Genomic DNA, 23697 nt, shown 5'->3' on the forward strand with positions numbered 1-23697 from the left:
TTCCCTGCATTACTCTGCAAACACCCCCCCCCCCCCCCCAACTCCAACCCCCCACCCAACCATTTGGGCTGGACGGTAGAGCGATGGTCTCACTTCATGCAGGTCGCCGTTCAATCCCTGACCGTCCAAGTGGTTGGGCACCGATCCTTACCCCCGTCCCATCCCAGAGCCTTTTCCTGACCCCTTCCAATGGCTATATAGTCGTAATTGCTTGGCAGCATTACAATAATTTGGCCCCCCTCCCTCTCCCCCATTCTGCACTATACTCTGCACTCCTCACCTCTAGACTGCACTCCCCCAATATTCTGCATTTACCCTATTCTCTGCCTCTATAATCTACACTCTCCCATACAAAGCACTTCCCCTCCCCTTTCCTCTGCACTCTGAATAGAGGGGGAGGGCTCTATTTTCTGCACCTCGTCTCCTATGCTCTCTGGCTGTCTTTTGTTCCTTATTTGTATACCTTTGTACTTTCTGCATTCACCCTGTCTCTCTCACTGTGCCCTGTGTTTGTTACATCTCATGCACTTGTACAACCCTGCAGCTATTCTAGTCCACACTGCTCCACCCTTTTAAGAAATTATGGTGAAATATTATGATTTTTAAATAGCATGCCTCTTACATAAAATTTGGTCTGGCATAACAGTTATGGAATTCCCTTCTCATTCAATCCAACCTTATTTGTATTTTCACTTTGGAAATTATTGTAGATTGAATATTTATTTTTCAGGTTGTTCTTGGTGCAAAGCAAGTTATCCTTGTGGGTGACCATTGCCAGCTGGGGCCAGTTGTGATGTGCAAGAAAGCCTCAAGGGCAGGCCTCTCCCAGTCCCTCTTTGAAAGACTTGTTGTTTTGGGCATAAGACCATTCCGCCTTACCGTCCAGTATCGTATGCATCCACAGTTGGCACAGTTTCCCTCAAACTTTTTCTATGAGGGGTCTCTTCAGAATGGTGTTGCTGACGGTAAGTCCAAATATTTTTTTTAACTGTTCAGGTAAGCACTTTATACCAAGTTTTGAAGGGCAAGATGATTTTGGTAGTAGGCAGTTTTGGCATGGGATATTGGATGAACTCGTAGGTTTGCCATGATCTTGACATGTCGATCTCTGAAGTGTCATTTTTTGTTTTGACACTTTCCTGGTCTGGTCTCTTGCTAGATGGCTGGTGATGTGATACAGCACTCTTGGGGCTCTGCTCAGTGATGCTTATAATTGCTATAATTTTTGTTTTCTTAGAAAGCTCCTGGCTGCTCCCTGAATCTATCTTGTTGAAATTACTCCATGCAAATGGGGGTTGCATCAGACATGGGAATGCTGTTTGGCCTTGGGTAACTAAGGCCAAGGTAACTAGGAGGTTCCAGAAGAGATATTAACACAAAGGCTAATTCTAATCATTTGCAAATGTAATTTGTGTGTTTAATTTTTCTAATTTAACCTGTGTAAAGTACACTTTATAACCAGTATAGACAAATCATCTCAATAAAGTTGACAATATGAGATTAACCTAGCAACAAAACCAGTGGGCACGGGAAAACTGGAAATACACATGTGCTAGAGAACGTATAAGAAAGTACATATATGGATAGAGAATAATAATAATAAAGTGAAATGAGCTTTTGGCAAAAGTAGTGAAAGTATGTGATTCTTAGACTGAAGAGCACAATCCAGTTCTGTATGTCCAGGAGGTATGAATACACTTGCTATTGGCTAGCCCAATGACACGAGTGCTGTAACCTCTGTCACTGTCACCTCGACCATTACCAAATGTTGGGTCCAATTGTTAACTCTGGATTTGTCAAGTCAGGTCCAAATTTTTCCCTTGCTCTATTGGTGAATTTCAGTGAAATTTTCATTTCGGCAACTTGCATGATGGACTTGTACCAGGGAAAACATGTCTAGAGAGATCCCAGGTGCATCTGGGATCCTCTCGGACGTAGGTTCGAACCCTCATCACGGCCCTTGTTGATTTGTTCATGTCTAGAGAGTTTTCTTCATCACAGCTACCATCACAACTGCAGACACCACCACTACCACAAACACCACCACAGCCACTACCACTTCCTATGTTTCTTTCACCACTCTGTACCCAATACACTCCCTACGAGTCATTATATCTTCTCTTATAACCATTATTGATCATTATCTCTTATAATCATCATTGATATTGTGAGATACATTGGCTCAGGGGATACCATTCTTGATGAGCCTCTTACAGTCCAACCATACAGAAGTGTGTGTTGAGTTGGAACTCAAGTTCTACCATAAATTGACTGGCATTTATTGTCACAGGAATTGTGGGAGGTTGCCTAATACACGGCAATTCATTTTGACACAATCACTTGAGTGTTTTGCTTGTGCAAATTAGACAAGAGGATGTATGTATGTGCTTCATTTGTTTTGATTGTGCAAATTAGACAAGAGGATGTATGTATGGGCTTCATTCGCCCCATTTTATAGTGAAATGGCGCTATAGAAAATACATGTACGTATTTCTTTGCAGAGTCACAATAATATGGCTCAAAACAAATGACACAACGAACATACGTGAAATGAAAATGATGTTGTTTTGCTCTGTCCTGGCTTTGACAAGGGTCCAGAGTAAACCAAAACATCATATCTATCTTTTGATATGTTTGGGTTGTGTTCTATGTATTACTAATAATACCCTTCAAAGTTTCTACATATTTTGAGACTCAAAATATGACAATTTCAACGTTAGATGTATGTACACAAGACTTTTAAATTTCTATTTTTGTATTATATCCAAATTTGACGATTATATATTTTCCTTCATTCACAGCTGATCGCACAATGAAGGGTGTAAGTTTTCCTTGGCCACAAGCAGACAAGCCTCAGTTCTTCTATGTTACATCAGGCCAGGAAGAAATCGCTGGCTCGGGTACTTCTTATTTGAATCGCACGGAGGCAGCCAGCGTGGAAAAGTTGGTAACCCGCTTCCTGAACTGCGGTGTGAAGCCCGAACAGATAGGCGTTATCACACCGTATGAAGGCCAAAGGGCTTATCTGGTTAGTACACTCTTTATTTATATATCTTGCCTTTTTCCCATAGGATAATAATAATAATAATAATAATAATACACTACATTTTTATTTTAAATAAAGTAGAATTAATAGTATCTATTTACCTTGTTTACTTGCATCCTGTCTCAGTTCTAAGTTGGTTGTCTTACGAAAGTCTCGCGAGGTTTTGGTGGCTAGGTTTTGTCATGTGAGGGATGCAGTTGCTACTTTCATTAAGAAATATGAATATCTGATAAGACTTGACAAGCTGTGGCAGTGAGTGAACAGAAAAGAAGTGTAGTAGAGATTCATGAAAGGATTTGGTCAGTAAAAAACTGGTTACGTATATTGAAAGTTTTTTTTCCATTCTGCTTGCACAATATATTTTGATTTATTGTCTATTTCTTCTTCTTTAAATTCCCATCTGTTTTCAGTCATACTTTCTAATCAAATTAGATGCTGAATAGAGTGAAAAAACTATCTTAAGTCTTAAATATTCCAGAATATTTTTTACTTTTCTCAAATTATACATTGAATTTTAACATAGTTGGAACATATATACAGTAATTACTTGGGACTTGCACTTTCTCATAATCGTATACAATCAACACTATGCATGGTTTCATATATTTCTTTGTATAATTCTTTCATTCCTTACCATATAAATTGAGATTAACATTACTAAATTACTTGCACTTGGTTTATTGACATTGGACATCATTTGGTTTGCCTTTCCTGTATTTTGTTATTAGGTATTACTCCGTTATGGGGCTGATGTTTTAACTCCCTTACTCCTCTCACCTCTATGAGCACACCAGATTCTGGTGCAGATGTTTAGTAGGCTTGTGAGAGTTTAGAGGCCTAGTAGTTGTGTGGTTGTCTGTGGTACCAGAACCAGTGTACCAACAAGCTACGGAGGGCCAGCCCGGAAATGTGGTGTCTACAAGGTTACAACGAGCAGACAGGATTCGACTTAATTACTCGCTTCGGAAAGTTACCCCAAGATCCTTGTGTACAGAATGTGTAATTTAAACCTTTCTTTTTATAATTGTAATGTTGAGCTAAATGCATCTAATTGGTTAGAATACTGCCACTCAAAAAGTAATGGGTTATAGCGGGTATGTGGACCTGCGGACCTCTCCTAGTAACTGTCCTCTGGACCAAGTTGTCACAAGCCAAGCTGGGTCTGGGGAGTAGAACAACTCCCAGAACCCATTCAAGATATGATTAAAGTATGATTTTTTTTGTTTAAACCATGTATAAATAATATTGTGTGCGCTGTTTCTGACTGACTGTTTCTGTTTCTGATATCTCTGCAGAGCAACCCGTTCTCGCACTTTTGTACAGTCAATATTGACTTATTAAATAAGTGCATAGGTGACATACTAATTTATTGTGAATATTTTAGTTTACCTTGAAAAGCTTCATAGAAAACACCGACCTTACCTAACCTTCTTAGTATGTTAAGATATGCATCCTATTGCTTCGTAATTACAATTGTTACTTAACCTATACCTATAATAGGTATATTATTATATTAACCTTAACTTATTGATTATTACTTAACCTATACCTATAATAGGTTAAGTAATAATTGTAATTAAGAAGCAATAAGATGTTTATCTTAACATATTAAGAAGGTTAGGTAAGGTCGGTGTTTTCTATGAAGCTTTTCAAGGTAATCTAAAATATTCACAATAAATTAGTATGTCACATATGCACTTATTTAACCCTTAACATGCTCGGGGTTTAATATCCTGTTATCCACAGGCGCATGTCATTTTCCAAAAAAAAAAATTATTTTTTCTTTCTAACCTGTTAATTTGTGTTCACTGATCACGGGAAAAATAATAAAAAAATCGTAAGTGGCATATATTGCCCGCTATAGGGCGGGGAAGTCTGGCAAATTATAGGCGCTGACTCAGCGTGCGTCCCAGGCGGTCTGTTGCTCGCAAGCTGTCAGGCCAGAGTTGCCACAAAGAGATAATTACCGAATTATTTCAATGTCTCCGATTGATTTTTCATACTTTTTTTGCTGTAATATTATTCAATAGTGTGTAGTTTGATATATTTATATAATAAAATGAGTGAATCGTTGGTGTACTCAAAAATATGGTGTGCATATTGTTGATTCAATTATGTTCATCAATCAGTGAACAAATACTTTGTCGGTTATTACACTATAAGCACAGGTTATATATAAGTATTTGCATGTTTTGTTGACTATAACGAACCACTAAGTAGCTATTATGAGTCAAAAAGTAATGAGGAGTGACCGCCGTGTACCAGCCAGCCACTCCCGCCCTCCCTCCAGTCATCTGACTCACCCTCATTCTCCTCCCACAATAATGTTTTTGCTATAATTCACTATATACAGACGTTATATATAAGTATCTACATGTTTTGTTCACCATAACTGGACATCTAAGCTTGTATGGTGAGTAAAGGCACAGAGATGTGGCTACTCACACAGCCAGCTGATCGGCGGCCGCCCTCAAGGCCAGACACACTAATATTTGTCCTCCAACAATACTGTGCGGTGTTATTACGCTATAGACAAAATTATATATAAAAATCTACCTGTTTTATTCATCATACTTGTACAAATAAACTGGTATGGTGCCCAAAGACCATCGTGGTAACCAGTAAACAACACCGTCGTCTGCACGGTGGCGTCGTGCAGACGACGCCACCGCCCTCACCAAAATGGCGGCTCCAAACCTTCTCTTGCTGTTTATACCCTCTATACGCACGTTATATATAAGTATCTACATTTGTGTTCACCATAGCGAACCACTAAGCTGGTATGGTGAGTGCAGTCAATAAAAGGTGGCCACACACAGTCAAAAGACATCGCCACCACCCTCCCTCCCACAGCATTACACCTTCCATGGCGCACAGCACTAAATATCGCCACAATCCTGCTATTATCAGAACCCTGGTCAGTTTTATCACAGTCAGGGGTCTTCTGTAATAATATCATCGCTACATAATAGCATGAACAAGTATAATTTGGCATTTTTAGGCGATGCTCTGGTCACAAGCTGAACAGCAGTGCTGTTAGCTCATGCTGCGTGCGTCAGGCTTGGTTGCTCACTCAATACTGAGGCCAATAACACCCGGGAGTTTGGCCCACGATTTTTTTTTTAAATGGCGTCTGTTTACAAGAGCCCTGATGAAGGTGTGGTGAACCCCGTGTATCCGCGGGCTGTTTAAATCTTGCGTAGTACTCCAACACATCATGTGACGTGATGTGCAGTTGACTGGAACAACGTCCAGCACGTTATATGACGTGATGCGCACTTTAAGGGTTAATAAGTCAATATTGACTGTACGAAAGTGCGAGAACGGGTTGCTCTGCAGATAGTGATGACTTACCTATGCCAAATACATGCCTCCTTGCAATTTTCAGTTACTGTTATTAAGCCATAGACATGAAATGTAGTCTCAACATTTGAAATGTATACTCTTCATTAAGAAAGGTAGATGAACGTCTCCAGAGTTGATTATTAGATTGTGACAGGTTTAGAGGGATAAGACTTATCCCTCTAAACTAAGTATCCCTCTAAGTATGGACAAGTGACATCTATATATATTTTTTATTGCACTAAGGCCCATAGACCAAATGATGTCCCTAAGCCATTTACAGTGGCCCTTTGACAGATTTGGTGAATCATTTGAGAGTAAATACGGTAACATATTGTTATGTGTTTCCATGTTTAAATTTACTGGGGGGACAAAATTCTGTCAATTTGTTTCATAATCTGTTCTGAGTCCTAAACTAATTAAATAACCCTGTCCTAAGGCATCACTTGAGATGTGCGCTTTGTGGAACTTTAAAGTAGAGGAAAGTTAGGAGTTTGTCATTTGTTTTTGCTACATGTCTGTAATTTTTGTCATATACATTTGCAGCAATGAAATTAGAAAAGATTATTTTAATGATATACTGTTACTGAATGAGTAAACACTATTTTAAGATATTTTTTGTACTACATAGTGAAGCAGTTAATATGAAATGTATATTTTAATATAAAAAAATTTCTTTCTAGGTTCAGTATATGCAATATCAAGGGCCTTTAAACCAGAAGCTTTATCAGCGTTTAGAGGTTGCAAGTGTGGACGCCTTTCAGGGTCGGGAAAAGGATCTCATTATCATGTCGTGTGTGCGGTCCAACGAACATCAGGGTATTGGCTTTCTCTCTGATCCCCGAAGACTTAATGTGGCCCTGACTCGCGCTCGTTATGGCATCATCATTGTCGGCAATCCCAAAGTACTCTCTAAGGTAAGCATATTTGAAACGTGTTATTCATAGTTCATCTGTATGGCACTACTTTATTTAATTAAGTACCTGTAATGAACAATGTAGTAAGATGTATGTAATTCAAACTCTTAATAAAATTAGGAAATATATTGAGTTTAATATGAGTTGAGATTACAGCAAGGAAAAGAAGCTGTAATTTACCTTTGGTATTAAGGTAGGTTGTGTATGTCGTTGGTATGTGAGTGCATTTGTTTAAACACTGTATAACCCTTCCAGAAGAGCCCTAAGAAAAAAATATAAGATAGGTTTTATGAAGGGGGTTGGGGGGGGGGGAGACTGTTAGTGTGTGGTGGTGCTTGTTAGTTGATGCTTTACGGCACTGCTTTCCAAACGTTTTCCTTCATTACCCATAATTGCTCATCAGAAAGTTCTTTTTTACCCAGTGTAGGTAAATAGGAAGCAAACAATATGTTTGATGCAATGTCTTTATTTTTAAACTTTTCTAAACATTTTAGCAACCACAAAAGATTTGGTAATTATTCATCGTGAATATTTCATCACTCAGATCCCTGCCAATGAGAAAAGTGCCATTGCTTCATCTTACAAACTGTGCAGAATTGGAAGTAATAGGAGACAGAACACCTCTCATGTATTTGGGGTTCAGCAAATAGTTTTGTTTTGAGGCCTTTATGAAGGCAGGAGTAGAAAATCCTACTTCACGAATATAATATTCTGGAAATGGCAATAATTGCATCATTGCTTCCCAGATGCCATAGAATATTCACTGTGAATTGTTAACCATAATGGCTCCCAATGGTCGTTCAATTTGTGCAAATATCATTTTGCACCTATTCGTTGACCTAATCTCAATAATTTGCTCTGCTATATAGGGTGAATGATATAACAAAAGGATGATTCTAATATTTTTCTTTGTTTAGACTTTTGGGATCAGGCTCTTGGTTTATTCAGGAGTTTGCACCAGAGATGCCAGGCCACTGGGTTGGAGAGCCTTCTTGAGGTTGTCTTGAGATGATTTCGGGGCTTAGTGTTCCCACAGCCCAGTCCATGACTAGGCCTCCTTTTCGTTACAGACCCCCCAGGAAGCAGCCTGTAGCAGCTGTCTTAACTACTAGGTACCTATTTACTGCTAGGTGAACAGGTGCATCAGGGTGAAAGAAACTGCCCGTTTGTTTCTGCCTCCACAAGGGATCGAACCTGGAATCTGAGGACTACAAATCCCGAGCGCTGTCCACTCAGCTGTTGGGCCCCCCCTTGCCTACGGTAGTGCACCAGCTGTTAAAAACGCCTCTGCTGGACCTTGCAGAGGGGTACACGGTTTCTTGTTGTGTGCTTGTTTTTACGGCACGCTGCAGATGCCCCTCTTGGCTAAGTTTGTCCTGTAGGTTGTATTTAGTATCTTCTGGCAAATGGCCCTAGTACCTGGGTGTCTTGCCTTCAGGCCAAGACTACTCCCAAGTGGATTTGCAATGTGCCTTTTAAAGGACAGGCTTGTTGAGCCCACCAAGATTGTCAAACAGCTTTTGATACAGTTTCTCACAAAAGATTAATACACAAAATTGTGAGACAAGTGGGGATAACAGGAAAGATGCTGGAGATATAAGTTCGGAGGAGTGGTGCCTTGTATGTGGCGGAGACACAAGCACAGAGGAGTGATGCTGCCTTCATTTTATGTATGGATATGGGACTTAAGTGGAGCACAGTAGAGTGGTTCGGAGAACACAGTTAGTAGGGGTAGAGGAAGGCCAAGAAGTAGGTGAACATAATGAACATATGATGAAGCAGGGATTGGCTGGGAACGGTACACGAGAAGTGATAGGACGTAAAAATAGGCGGAATAGGTATAACTTATTGGTGTTGGTTCTACATCATTCTTTTTCTTTTTACTGATTATGTTGATTTAAAATTTATAACTGATTTCCTTTTTTTCCCTAACACTTGAGGTTTTATTTAACATCTATAGCTCGCTTGTAAATATTACCTGTATCGTATGTGCAGAATGAATACATAAAACAAATCCTTCTCTAACAGCAAGGGTTATGGAACCATCTGCTGCATCATTTTAAGGAGAAGAAGGTCCTGGTGGAAGGTCCACTGAACAACTTGAAAGAATCAATGATGCAGTTCAGCAAACCAAAAAGGCTTATCAATGCCACCAATCCAGGTTCTCACTTCATGAACACAGCTATGTATGATGCCAGAGAAGCCATGGTTCCTGGTTCCATGTATGATCGCTCCGGCCCTATCAATGGTTCTGCTCCCACAACTTCACCATATTTCAGAGGTATTACCATTGATAGTTGTTTATAAATTATTGTGAATATGCATATATAAAAACTAATTTCAGTATGTTGACCAGACCACACACTAGAAGGTGAAGGGACGACGACGTTTCGGTCCGTCCTGGACCATTCTCAAGTTGACCATTCACTTGAAAATGGTCCAGGACGGACCGAAACGTCGTCGTCCCTTCACCATCTAGTGTGTGGTCTGGTCAACATACTTTAGCCACGTTATTGTGACTCATCGCCTGCACTAATTTCAGTACTTTGCTATTTTTTTTTAATTCATCAGTTTGTTTACAGGAAAAAAATAACCACGTATGTCTTCTATTTCACCAGGACCTCAGTTTGACATGTACGGGCGTGCACACGATTCCCTAGATTACATCTCTACTGATCATTCACAACCTGGGCTCAATAACTTGCCCGTACCAGTTGGCATGTTCATGAACATGGCCCACGTGCCTCCACGATTCTATCAGCAACACCAGCAGGCTCTGGCACAAGCCCGGGGTGGCCGTGGCGGGGCACGTGGGGGTAGAGCCGGGTCCAGGAAGCTTACGAAGAACATGGGCGGAGCGGGGACTCTTCAGCTGTCGCAACCCTTCAGTCAAGACCCCTCAATGCAGAACTATTCTCAGCCTGGCCTCACACAGGGGCACTTGTCACAGGTACCATCATCTCGCATCACAGTTATTAATATTTTGTACGCGTTTCTGATAGCAGTGTTTCATTCTTTGTTCGGTAAACTCTTCCATGTATGTGTGCTCCATTGTATTGACTATAAACTACTTAAGTTCAAGCAAATAATGTTTGGCGGATATTGGAAGTTTAGTAATGTAATGCAATAGCCACTCTGATTCATTCATATCTACATCATTTGAGAAAGGAGTATTGTATATATAGACTTGAAACCTACAACACTGAGGTTCTTATTGATATTGTAGCCCTATATCCAGAATATACTAGTCATTTTAGTGTTAAAACATACTCTAGACATGTATCTTTGATGGTAAAATCAGAAGAAGGTAAGCGAAGAGAATTTATCACTAATATAAGGAATATCTCTTATAATATATTTGTGTATTTACAATATTCATTGCTTTCCAAGTGTTAAACGGCTTTCACCCCCATCTTTATCCCCACCTCTACTTGCCAAGTCTAGTTCACAAGTTGAGCCTGGCCTCAGGCCAGGCATGGGGAGTAGAACTACTCCCAGAACCCTCTCCAGGTATGCCCCACACTCTTACCCACTCGCCTTTATCCTCACTTGACTAGTACTCTCCTTCATCACGCCCATAATATCAACCATATGCTCTCAGCACCCACAAATACCCACACTCAACCACTGATGTACAGTATACATGCTGTTACGTAGCCATATACGGAGGAAAACAATGGTTTGAGACCATGTGGTCAGACTGCAAGGACAGATAGGAAGACTCTCGGAGAATGATTAAGAAGCGTGTGAAGAACTCGACAAGAGGTTCCAGGTCTACAACCAGAACCAAGTTGGCGTCCAAGTAGGGGTGGCAACAGATGACTGGAACCAGATGACTGGAAACAACACTAGACAGTGTGGGTGTTTTCTTTTTTTGCTTTCACGACTGCAATGCGTACGTCGCCAATGTACATGTGGCAGACGCTTCACGAAGCTGTTGGAATTAGCAGAATAGAAAATACGAGAGCAACCGTACAGGGCCTGGGAGCAAGGTCGAGTTAGAGTCCTTGAGGGTCTCTTCTCAGACTAGCCTCACCTGGTCCTGCTCCACGTTGATCGTTGGAATCTCCTCAATGATTTAACACTTTAAGGGACTCCTAGGGTCCTCATCACATTTATAGTTTAGTGATTTATAGGCAACTCGGTGTTGAAGACACTTAAGAGCTGAAGGCTTGAGTAAACGGTTGGCAGTATTCAGAAGTGGTTCAATGGAAACACCGCATAAAGCTTAACAGTAGTTTATTTACTAACTTAACCACTAATACACAGGGTGCTTGATTTACTTTAGATTGGTGTCAGCAAAGCTATGGTTGTATTAGCGAGACTCTTGATGTCTGGCTAAACGACTCGTATCCACTCGTGGAGAAACACCTAACTTAACACAGTTGACAGCCAATCATTAATACGGCAACCTAACTGCCGGTATGCAAAGGGATCACAAGAGTTCCAACCGGATACTCGGTAATGATGATATACAATAAATCAACAAATACAATGTCAATGGGACATGCACAATAATAATCACACACAATAACTAAATGTGTGGTGTATGTGAAGGTCACATTCCCAGACTAGTGAAATGCAGTGATACCACACAGATAAACACGCATACACCGTCGATTCACCTATGACCTGTGACAGGTATGAGAAGGTGAGAACTGTGGTTGATCCCTCAGATCAACACAGACACAATAAAACAATGACAAGATCTTGTACTTACAGATAGGGTACCATTCCTTACTCACTCAGGCACATTTATACAAGCACTCATAGGTGGCCTGACAGCTGGTTTCGCTCGTAGAAACGGAGGGTACTTGCAGTAGGGCGTGCTGTATGCTTAACAGACAGACACACACGCGCACACACACTGGCACTGATGGCGAATAAGGTGGTGACGTCACGTAGTAGTGAGGGCGGTGGCGGGCGCCTCAAGGTACTGAGGTACACGCTCGGGACGAGTGGCGGCTGGTGGCGGCTGTGGTACCATGCAGGTACACTTGTGGTAAAGTCACACACAGGTTACTTAGGCGGCGGCACTGCCTTAATTCACTCTAAGTCACTCACAACGATCTTTGTCACCAGGGGTTACCTAATACCGTCTGTTTCGCTCTGGAGATTTGTCACTTTAGGCTTCTGAACTATATATTCACACTCGTGATTCTGGGCGAGTGTGTAGTATATCGTAGAGATGCTGAGTTAACTTGACGGTGAGGAATAGACAGTGTTCTTCTATTTATTGGCTGTTAGACAGAACAGGACACGTCCTCTATGCAAGAGATCCCTCACAAGAATGGGTTTTGCCTGAAGCTCAGGGCATCTTGTGGGGCACACACAAGGGGATTACAATTTGACCAATATCATTGCAGCAAATGGGCGGGAACCAATCATATTAGCTCGTTCGATGAGCAGTAGCAGGAGTGACGTCATGAACACGTCACGACCACGTCATAGCTGTTATTCACCATCGCACCGGTTGACCCCAGAGGTCAGATGGTCGCCTCGTTGGCATGTCCCCTCTACTGTCTCTCACGCGGCCAATGTACCCACTGACCCTTTGGTGGCAAGTATGCTTAACTCCCTGTATCTACTTCCTGCCTGGACATACGGCGGCCTCCGTATTATGAAAGTGTTCCTGGTTAAGTGGGCATTCTGGAGATACCCAACATGCCAGGTCACTATCCAGGGTTAAGAGAGAGAGGCTTGTGCACGAAGATCAGTGCACTATGCACTGTAATGAGCCATTCAAGTCGGCTGTGGGAGAATCTTGAGAGAGAATCACAACACCCCCCAACAAAGACCGAGCCCACATATTGGTGCTCGTTCAGACCACATCGCTGACAGCACTGCACACACACTGAGTGCACGTGGCGCAGCCGGGTCGAGCAGACCCCGTTTTCTATACTGCTAGGCGAGGCGGGGCCTCGTCTAAACTATTCTCTTCTGTTAAGTGAGGAATTTCTTCAGTCACCGGGTCACATGTGGCTCTCTGTTCAGGTCTTGAGCAGGCACTGTGGTCGGACGGAGCTTCAGCTTTGGGTCGGCTCAACGCCTCGAAACCCTGAGTGGCGCTAGTCTGTCCACTGCCTCTCTCCACCTGTGTCATGCCTGAAACATCAGACACACACTGGGAACCAGTGTCCGGTGATGCGCATTGCATTTCCTCGCTTATGTCTCCCTCGTTCGACGTCTCGTTAATCACCCCTGACCTACTCAACCAGTCAGCACCTACGTTGTCAGCTCCCTTTATGTAAACCACGCGGAATGTGAACTGTTGAAGGAACAACACCCAGCGCATTATTCTAGGGTTTGCGCTTTTAAGCGTACCGATGTGGCTGAGGGGTTGGTGATCTACTTGTAACGTGAAACGCTTACCATAGAGATACTGGTAGAATTTCCTTACTCCCACGACAGCAGCAAGGAGTTCCTTTTCTACAGTGGAGTACTTCTGCTCAGCATCGCTCAATTTACGACTGGAGTACGCAACTGGCCAGATTTCACCGTCGTACTCTTGCATGAGTACAGCACCAATACCTGTATTTGAGGTATCTGTCCGGAGGATGTACTCCCTGGTAGAATCTGGTAGTCTAAGGATGGGTGCTTCAGTCAGCTTCTTCTTGAGCGTCGAAAATGCAGAGTTCTCCATTTCTGTCCAATATGGCTTTGTTCGTACCGCTTGCTGCTCTAGCAAAGGTATGCGGTAACCCTCTACCTTTGCTACCTTAGTGATGTCAGAGAGTACCTCCTTGTTCTGTGCTACCAGTCGAGTAACCTGGTCGACTTGATCTTCAGACAGCTGATCATCAACCTTAACATCTCGGTGTGTCTCCTGCTGCTGTTGATTGAAGAGACCTGGCTGACCTACCTCCTCGTCTGCGGTTATCACTGAGAGCAGTGGGTGGTCGATCGGCTCTGTCCATGTCGAGCCCCGCGATCCTCTCCTGTTCTTACGTCTTACATGCTTCTTCGGCTTGTTGGATCCATCTACAGGAGGGTCCTCGTAGCGTTTGAGCATGTTGCGTTCTTTTGCTTCTTTCACCTTTACATCACAGCTTGCTTTCTCTCCCTTATTCTTCAGCTGGGTAAGGGTGTGGTCACTCCGTGACGTCATCCCCGGGCGAGTCACCCAGCTGACTTCAGCTAACTGAGGACGACTGCACACAGCTGAGGAAAAAAAAAAAAAAAACGAAAAACACACGGCCCAAGCACTGACCCGTAACCATTTGTAACGAAAAAACACACGACTCAAATCGCGGCCGTCATAATTTGTAACGAAAAATACACGACTCATAACGCTGCCGTCACCATTTGTAACGAAAAAACACACGACTCAAATCGCGGCCGTCATAATTTATAACGAAAAATACACGACTCATAACGCTGCCGTCACCATTTGTAACGAAAAACACGATTCATAACGCTGCCGTCACCATTTGTAACGAAAAACACACGACTCATACCGCTGCCGTCACCATTTGTAACGAAAAACACACAACTCATAACGCTGCTGTCACCATTTGTAACGAAAAACACACGACTCATAACGCTGCTGTCACCATTTGTACCGAAAAACACACGACTCATAACGCTGCCGTCACCATTTGTAACGAAAAACACACGACTCATAACGCTGCCGTCGGAAAAACCAAAACGGCAGCGTTATGAGTCGTTTCCCACTACTACCTCACGCTCCCCCGTTTTCTTTGAGGGCGGACTTGGGCAATCAGAGATTCCTGGACCATTTCCCAATAAAAGTCCATATACAGCACATTCCTGTTGAACGGCACGGATTTTACCTTTGATGTAAGGTGTATCAACCCACACATACACCCCCACCATCTCTTTAGTATAGCCATTTGGGAATTTGACATGGATATGTCTACCTGTCTCAGATCCTGGCTGTACTAGGGTCTGTCTTACCATGTGAGTAGTGGCGCCTTTGTCACGGAAGATTTTCGCCAATTTTCCGTTAACATTTCCGTCTACTACCTCAAGGGTCCAAGCTAGTGGATCCTTTCCAACGATGGGATGTTTCTTACCACTTGAGCTCACACCTGCTATGTAACCTAATTTCGGTTTTACCTTGCAATCAGCTGCACGATGACCTGGCTTACCACAGGTGTAGCACTTGTGCACATGCTTGTTGGAGGAGTTTCCCTGCTCCCCCGACACACCAGTCTTAGGCTTGGCTCCTTCGCCAATACCTGTAGCATGATGCTTCTCGTGCGGCTTCACCCCTTTCATCTGTCTCCTGGCCCCAGCCCACAGATCAGCTTGCTTGGCCATAGACAGATTTGACGCAATTTGTTGCTCTTTGAGCTTGACACGCAGAGACAATTCGCATGCTTCTAAGAACTGTTCGCGAATCATCAGTTGATAGAACTCCATGCTCCTAGGAGCAGTCTCCATGAGTTCACAGTAACAGTTTAGACTCGATTCTAACCACTGTAACATTAACACATATGTCTCTCCTTTTTGCAATTGAGCCCTACGGAAATTCTCTAGCATCCGGTCTGCAGTGATGCCAAAACCGTTCAGCAGCGCTGTTGTCAATGCCTCGTAATCTCCGCGCTGGTGCGGACCCAGACTGTGGTAGATAGTTAGTGCCCTTCCCTTTAACAATGCACTAAGAGCGAGTGCCCACTTTGATCTTTCCCACCCACAATCAGCGGCGTGACCTTCTAAACGCTTGATTCACAAAAGAGGACAAACATAAAGCACAAAACTAGCCCTATGTTATTAATGTGTATTCCATGCAAAAACTGGAAAAAGTCACAAGGAAAAGTATTGTAGACCGTTTAGGGAAATTAAATTTGATATGGGCAGAATTTTCCCTTCTGAGAGAGTCATGCTTATTAATAAACGTAATTGAACTCTGACAGGGTAACCAAAATAAGACAAGAGAAGGAAGAATGGGTAGGCTGTAATGCTCCAAGTTTCTAGATGAACAGAAAGCTTTTGATAAAATTCCTCACAAAACATTAATAAACAAGATGGAGAGACCAGTGGGGATTACAGGAGACTGGGTATGGGAGTAATTGACGAACAGAAAAGAAAAGGTCATAGAGGATCAGTGAGGCTGAAGTGAAGTGGAGTGGAAAGTGGTGGTCCACAGTGCTCTGCCCTTTCTAATTTATGTAAATGAGCTGCCAGAGGGGGTGAGCTTGTACAAAGGGGCCTGACAGCTGAGTGGACAGTGCTCGGGATTCGTAGTCCTGAGGTTCCACGTTTGATCTGGGTGGAGGCGGAAACAAATGGGCAGAGTTTCTTTCACCCTGACACCCATGTTACCTAGCAGTAAATGGGTACCTGGGAGTTACAGCTGCTACGGGCTGCATCCTGGGGATGTGTAACAAAAAGGAGGCCTGGTCGAGGACCGGGCCGCGGGGACGCTAAGCCCCGAAATCATCTCGGGATAACCTCAAGATGTTAATGAAAATTATTAATTAGTCTTGGCTCTCAAAATGTACTCTGCAAAAAGGAGACAAGAGAGGTACCAAATAATATATACATGGAAAATACTGGAGGGCCAGGTAAAATTTACACAGTAAAATTACAACATGGTGGAGTGAACAATATGGATGGAAATGCAGAATAAAGGCAGTGAAGAGTAGATAGAGGTCCTATAGGCACACATGGAGAATACTGTCTGAAATTCAGAGCTCCACAGTTGTTCAGTACTTTCCCAGCAAGCACTAGAAATATTGTTGGAACAAAGGTGGGCTTCTTCAAAAAGCAATTAGATGTTTGTCTATAAAGTGCCAGACTAAATGGGTTGTAGTGGATATGTGGCCCTGCTGGCCGCTTGAAGCAACAACCTGTTGTACCAAATTATCGCATGTTAAGTCTGGTCTTAAGCCAGGCTCGGGGAGTAGAAGAACTGTTGAAACCCTCTCCAGGTAAAGAATCCTCTGCTCTCTGTGCCTTTGTGAGGGAAAGGTACACATTTTGTCTCTGGTCTTGGTAAGCAAATAAGGATTCTTGGGGCTGTTGTAACTCGTGTGTGGAGTTCTTAGTGTGGCTAGCTTCAGAAAACCACCGAGCTGTACTTGAAAGAGGAGTTTCATTACAATCAACATTGGTTTTCTCTAAAAAGAGTGGTTCTGTTGATACATTCCCTTTGATGATTTCAATTAAAAATTAGCATTTATATTTTAGGATAAATGAGTTGTCATAATCTGTAGCATTAGATGAGAATCAGTCTCTTTATACTGTACTAAAAGTGTTTTCACATGTATGAGGTACTTTTGAAAAGAAGTTAATGTGACTATTTTGAACAGGGTATGTCTGGACCTGGACTGAGTGGTTTGTCCCAAGGACTGTCTCAGGCAGAATTGTCTCAAGATTCATACATGGTTGACCAGTTCCAAAGCCAGACAGATGGCCTCCTCTCCCAAGACTCTACTTACCAGGGTGACCGTGCGTTCTTCACACCAGCATCACAAACGCACCACTTCTCACAGGTACGACAATGTTTCTCAATTGATAATAAGTTATGTTGGTTTCTCACAAGTCAGGCCTGGCCTCGGGCCAGGCTTGGGGAGTAGAACAACTCCCAGAACCCCCATCAACCAGGTATAGAAGTTGTGTGATCCTACCACTATGAGGTGCAGTCAATCCCATATCCATGGTATTATATGGGTTATGGAGGATTGGGCTAGGGACCCATTTTTCTAGAAGACTTTTCACTAAAAGGGAGGAGGTCTTTGGCCTAGGTAATGTTAGAGGAATAAATGATAAGTAGAATAATGTGGAAGTGTTCAAGGACTAAGGTTGGAAAATTTATAAAGTCATGACATAGAATGAGTGGGAGGAAGTTAACATAAGGTAAGTGGGAAGGCAAAATAGTGAGAGGGGAATGGATAATTATAGGATGAAAACTTAGACATCATGTGATTAAAGGAAACTACAAGAGGCCTAAATTTTATCAACTAGTCCTACTATCAAATTAAAAGTACAGTATTTTCTTTGTGAATGAGTGAAAAGCAGTATGGGGTAGGAAAAGTAACTTCTCAATGTAGTTTGAAGTGTCTGAAATTCCAGTTTGAGAGTAAAAGTGGTGGTGGCTATTGCATATGCAATATGTGATAACAAATGAGATTTTTTTTAGTAATAGTGATATCAAAAGTGATATCGGTATAAATCTTAGTTATAGAATAATTGCAATGAAAATAAACAACAATGGTTGTAGGTTGAAAGCTGGTTTCAGTGAAAGGGAATTGTGTATTACAATATAAAGTTAAATTGACTGTGTACATGTTGAAAGATGTATGCTTAAGCATGTAGATGTTGACCAAACCGCACACTAAAAAGTGAAGGGACGACAAACTTTCGGTCCGTCTTGGACCATTCTCAAGTTGATTGTGTGGACCGACTGAAATTGTATGGAATGCTCCAATTGTGTGGAATAAAGTCGATTCCAGGTTGGACTGAAACATCGTTTTCCCTTCACTTTCTAGTGTGGGGTTTGGTCAACACATTTCAGCCACGTTATTGTGACTCCTCATCTGCAGAAGCATATAGATGTTTCTCTGTATACAGTGGTGCCAATGCCGGAGGCCCAACTGCTCGGTGATTGTTGACAAGTGTAACATGCTTAGAGCAATAGCTTAGAATTCTCGGTGAATCCTGCCAGATTATAGGCCATATTTGACTCAACCTGGTGAAGCCAGGGAATCGGAATTGGTTCCATCAATATTTTTGGAATGAGGAGGTCCAGTGTAATATGGATTCCTGTTTATTGGGATGACAGATTTCTGTATGAGGGAGGAGGGGTTCACTGATACAACCATGTTTCTCTTTCAATAACTAGTTTATTTACCGTACAATAACTAGTTTATTTACTGTAAAACACAGAAGCATTTACACATGTGGATGACCATTTTTACTTGAAGGAGCATCGTATAAGCTAGTCTATAACCCGTTGTCTGTGTTTTCTAAACTTAACACTTCACTACGACTGCTCCACAAATAACTGCTACTTAACACAACCACCATTTTAGTCAAAGGACAATTATAGGAGCTCTAATGATGCTTGGGAGAAAATGTTCACTCATAAACTCTGACATGTGTTTGTAAACTCACAAACATGCACTTGGTCATTGACCAGTGCTTTGTGAGAAGGTCTTGCTCAAAATGGACGCACTGGTTCCGAGTCAAAAGTCCTCCAGTCTCGCTGGGTCTCACTTCTACAACGTAAGACACAATACCCCACGGCACACCCAGGCCGCGAGAACCGGAATGGGGAAACTTGCAGCGGGAAATTTGACTCTAATTACGTTATTTTTCAAGATAACATAAAACGGTTTGCACCACAGTGTTGCCAGAACGTTGTAGTATTTTTCAGAATTTTTCGTAAATTTTCGAAATTTTTCGGATTTGAATCTTAAAGCACCACGAAATATGAGAGAACATGTTCGCAAATTTTACAGAGTACCTATTCAATAGAACACGGCTACACACATGCACATTCACATTCACGCTTTTTGTCGTCTTCAGTGGGCCCACTGCTGGATGATTTGTCTCCACCGCAAACATAAGCAATGCGTGCAGTTGTACCTTCATGTAAAACATTCAGGGCTAGACTTAACTGAGATTATTACACCCATCAGAGTTCTTAGAGTGGTTCTTGGAGTGGCACCATAATAAATCACTGATGGATGAACCACCCATCAGAGTGTTTATTATGGTGCATAAAAATGTAGTTATATATATATATATATATATACTGTATATTGAGTATATACAGTGCAGTAACAGCAAAAATATGCTTTATTTTCCTAGGAATATATGGTGTGCATATTAGTGACATGAATATATTTAAGCATACCGATGTCCACACATTTTGTTATATAAATTTCTCAAATGTCACACTATTGAATAATGCAGAAAAAAAAGAGAAAATATAAATCAGAGACATTGAAATAAATATGTCAAAAATATCTTTCCAGCAACTCCCACCTCATGCATCTTCAATGATTCCTCCATAAATGCTCATGAATTGTGACATTATTGCAAGATTTCCTCATGATCAGGGAGCACATTTTAATATTATTAAAGGGGACTTTATATCGTGCTCTAGGGTGTTGTCTTATAAACAGGGGCACAACCAAAGGGTTAAACTAGATCACATGGCCTAACTGCTATAGAAATATTTCAACCAATTTGATGTCTGGCTGTTCTTGGCCTAAATTGGCGTCTCATAAGGTGAACTCGTTGCCTTTGATATTACTTGCTGATGTTTCAATAAATATAGAAATCTGTAAAATGTCTGCCCAGTAACTAACCCAGATAGTCTTCAAGAAATTGTGATTTAAAAAATTTGCATGTAAATTTGTCGTGCCATATTGAACAACGTGTGTGTTATCTGCAGCCGTACTGATGGCAGACTTGAAGAGATCCCCTGGCGCATGAAGGCGATGAAGCAGCGCACCAGAGCAGCAAAACAGCAAGTGGAGTAACAGAAGGGCACCCACAGCAGGCACAGAAGCAACAGCAGCGGCACAAAGAATAGCAGGCTAAAGCAATCACCTGTTGTGGTCAAGTCACATGCTGACCTTATTGCTACGAATGCTACTGGCAGGAAGCTTTGATTTGCAGAAATGTCATGCTAGATTTGACAGAAGCCTTTGACAATTATCATTGGTTTTCTCAAAGGTTGATGGTAATAGTCTCAAATAATGCTTTGGGTCTAGTAATATTCCCGGGTTAATGTTGGTTTAGAGAGAAGATTCCTTCTCACATCTAAGCATTTTAAAGGCAGAAAAAAAATTCCTGGGAAATTCCATGACAGGAGATAGATTTTCGTAGCAAGAATGAGGCAAGGATACGAGGTGAAGAGCAAGGATAGGTAGCTTCCAGCTTCCTATGCATGGGTGTAGACGTGACTCTTGCATGGCCACTGGTGATTGCTGTGCTGTCTCGACGTGCCCGTGTCCTGACCGGTGGTGAGGCCCACACACTCCTCAATCGCCTACTCGCACCACTGGCAGCTACCAAGTGGAGCAGCAAGAGTAGTAGGAGAGACTCCCAGGATATACCCGACATCCAATTTTTCCCATCACTTTTTCTATTTCTTTTATGTAATTTTTTTTTTGTAATAAATCTGTTCATTATATGCTGGGTATTTGGTTTTAGTTGCATAGGTGTGTATGATATCAAACACCTGTGGTTACTCTGTTGTGTACTTAATTTACGTTTTACACTCGACTAATAAATTGAACGTGTTTATTCAGGCGGCAGTGCAGTGAGAGATGGTTGGCATACTGTACCTAAATTTTAGTTAATATCTACACAAGTGTTAAAAAAAAAATGTAATTTTAATTTCATTATATGTTCTGTACTTCAGTAAAAAAAATTTTTTTTTTAGTATGGTGCAAGTACAAATTATTAAAGTGAATACTGCCATATATGATGTTGCATGAACTAATGATGCCATGTTTATGTAATCATGTACAAGACTTGTAGCAGGCTTTGTTCAATGAGGAAACAGGATTAGGGCAGTCAAAGTGCCGAGAACGTGTCTCCATTCATTTGTTTTTTCTTATTAACTATTCCATCACAATTGTCTTGAATGACAATCTATTCCAATAATAATTTTGACCATACTGTAGGGATCACTGACTTCCCTGATACCAAGAGAACTGATTCTTCACTAATACTTCTACAGTTGTTTGGACTCGATTTCCAAGGCAGTTATGTTTCTTTTTTTATTTCTTCTCAAGACTATCAGCTTCTGTCGTAAGCTGTGAATTATCTGATTAGCTTTGATTTCAGTTGGCACAAGTTACATGAAGTGCATTCTTCAATGTTTCATAATGTGTAACTTTTGTCAAATGCTGCAGTATTTGTCAGATTTTTCCTTCCTTTTTCTTGTGGTGATTTCTCTTTTTTTATTCTCAAAGTTGAATCTTCTAATCAAATCCATATTGAAGATTTTTTAAAAGTTCTTCAGGAGACTGAACTGTTTTAATTCTCACTTTTTTCATTCATGAAATTGACTCCTATGACTCAAAAACTAGTCTGTTTACAATATATATTTTTTACTTCTTTGAATATGGGTTCTATTTTTTTTATCATAGGAGTTTGCAATATTACTTTTTATTTTCTGTGCTCTTAGGTGGCATGATTATCCCCTAATATGAGCGTCTTTATCTTTTCTTAAATTGGGCCTGAAATATTATTTTTCTGAATTTGTCCCACTGAAAAAAAGTTGAAAATAAAATTTGAAAGTTATTCGTTTGTTTCATTTGAAACCCCCAAATTGTATATGTTAGTTTTATTGTTGTTTGCAATAAAGTGGTCATAAACGTGCATCTGAGGGAGTGGACAAATTAACAGAAAGGTAATTTGGTTTGGGAAAGTGCAACACTCTTTTACTAATGAACCTTATATGTAGTACAATACTCCACTTCCCATTCATCACTTGAGCTGGACGGTAGAGCGATGGTCTCGCTTCATGCAGGTCGGCGTTCAATCCCCGACCGTCCAAGTGCTTGGACACTATTCCTTTCCCCCTTTCCCATCCCAAATCCTTATCCTTACCCCTCAACTTGCGACTGATGCCGTGTCGTCTTGGGCCACCGATCATGGCTTCCGGTTCTCTACGTCCAAGACTTGTGCTGTGATTTTTACTCGGAAGCATGTTCTTCGTCCCCCTCTGTCACTATGGTCATCCTCTTGAGTACAAGGATTTTGCTAAGCTTTTGGGGTTAATCTTTGACACTCATTTGTCTTGGTTGCCCCATATCTCTTACCTCAGAGTTGAATGCTCCAAGGCCCTTGCCCTCGTTAATTAAGGTTTTGTCCCATACTTCTTGGGGAGTGGATAGGTGCAATCTTTTTGCTTTACGTTCCTCTCTTGTCCTGTCTAAACTTGATTATGGTTGCCCTGCTTACTCGTCTGCTGCTGCTGCTCCTCTTCGCCATCTTGATGCTTTGCACCATACTGGGTTGCGCCTCAGCTCTGGTGCCTTTTGTTCGACTCCTGCCCTCAGCTTATATATTGACACTGGCGTTCTATCTCCGGGACCACCGTGATCGCTACTTTCTTCGCTATCTTGCGTGGTTCTTGCAACATCCTTCCTCTCGCCTCGTGCTTTGACTTTTACCCCTCCTGTAGTTCCTGTTCCTCTTCACCACCTCCCTCTTTCTATCTGGTTATCTCGCCTACAGGATTCTCTTTCGGTTCGTATTTCTAATATTTCTCGTATTGTTCCTTGCCCCCGTGGCGAATTCCCCTCCCAAAATTTTCTTCTTCCTTCACCCACATCACTACAAGCTTTTACCCCTCCTATGGTTCTGAAATGTGTTTTCCTTGAGCACTTTTCTTCACACTCCCGCTCCGTTTCCATCTTCACCGATGGGTCTAAGTCTGCGGACGGTGTAGGCTACTCT

General features: G+C 41.8%; 1 protein-coding gene across 1 annotated transcript in view; it reads left to right on the forward strand.

Moving 5' to 3' along the window:
- The window catches only part of LOC138365536 (regulator of nonsense transcripts 1-like), a 55638-nt gene extending 33102 nt beyond the window's left edge, over nucleotides 1-22536 (forward strand). Inside the window, exons 13-19 of the mRNA XM_069325939.1 lie at nucleotides 731-965; nucleotides 2802-3028; nucleotides 7072-7305; nucleotides 9334-9586; nucleotides 9924-10255; nucleotides 17583-17765; nucleotides 20675-22536. Coding sequence (XP_069182040.1) covers nucleotides 731-965; nucleotides 2802-3028; nucleotides 7072-7305; nucleotides 9334-9586; nucleotides 9924-10255; nucleotides 17583-17765; nucleotides 20675-20683 — 1473 coding nt within the window. The 3' untranslated portion in view covers nucleotides 20684-22536. The remainder of the gene's footprint in view (nucleotides 1-730; nucleotides 966-2801; nucleotides 3029-7071; nucleotides 7306-9333; nucleotides 9587-9923; nucleotides 10256-17582; nucleotides 17766-20674) is intronic.
- Nucleotides 22537-23697: the final 1161 nt, after the last annotated feature.

This window comes from Procambarus clarkii, chromosome 17 (genome assembly GCF_040958095.1).
Source record: "Procambarus clarkii isolate CNS0578487 chromosome 17, FALCON_Pclarkii_2.0, whole genome shotgun sequence".
In the NCBI taxonomy this organism is placed as follows: domain Eukaryota; kingdom Metazoa; phylum Arthropoda; class Malacostraca; order Decapoda; family Cambaridae; genus Procambarus; species Procambarus clarkii.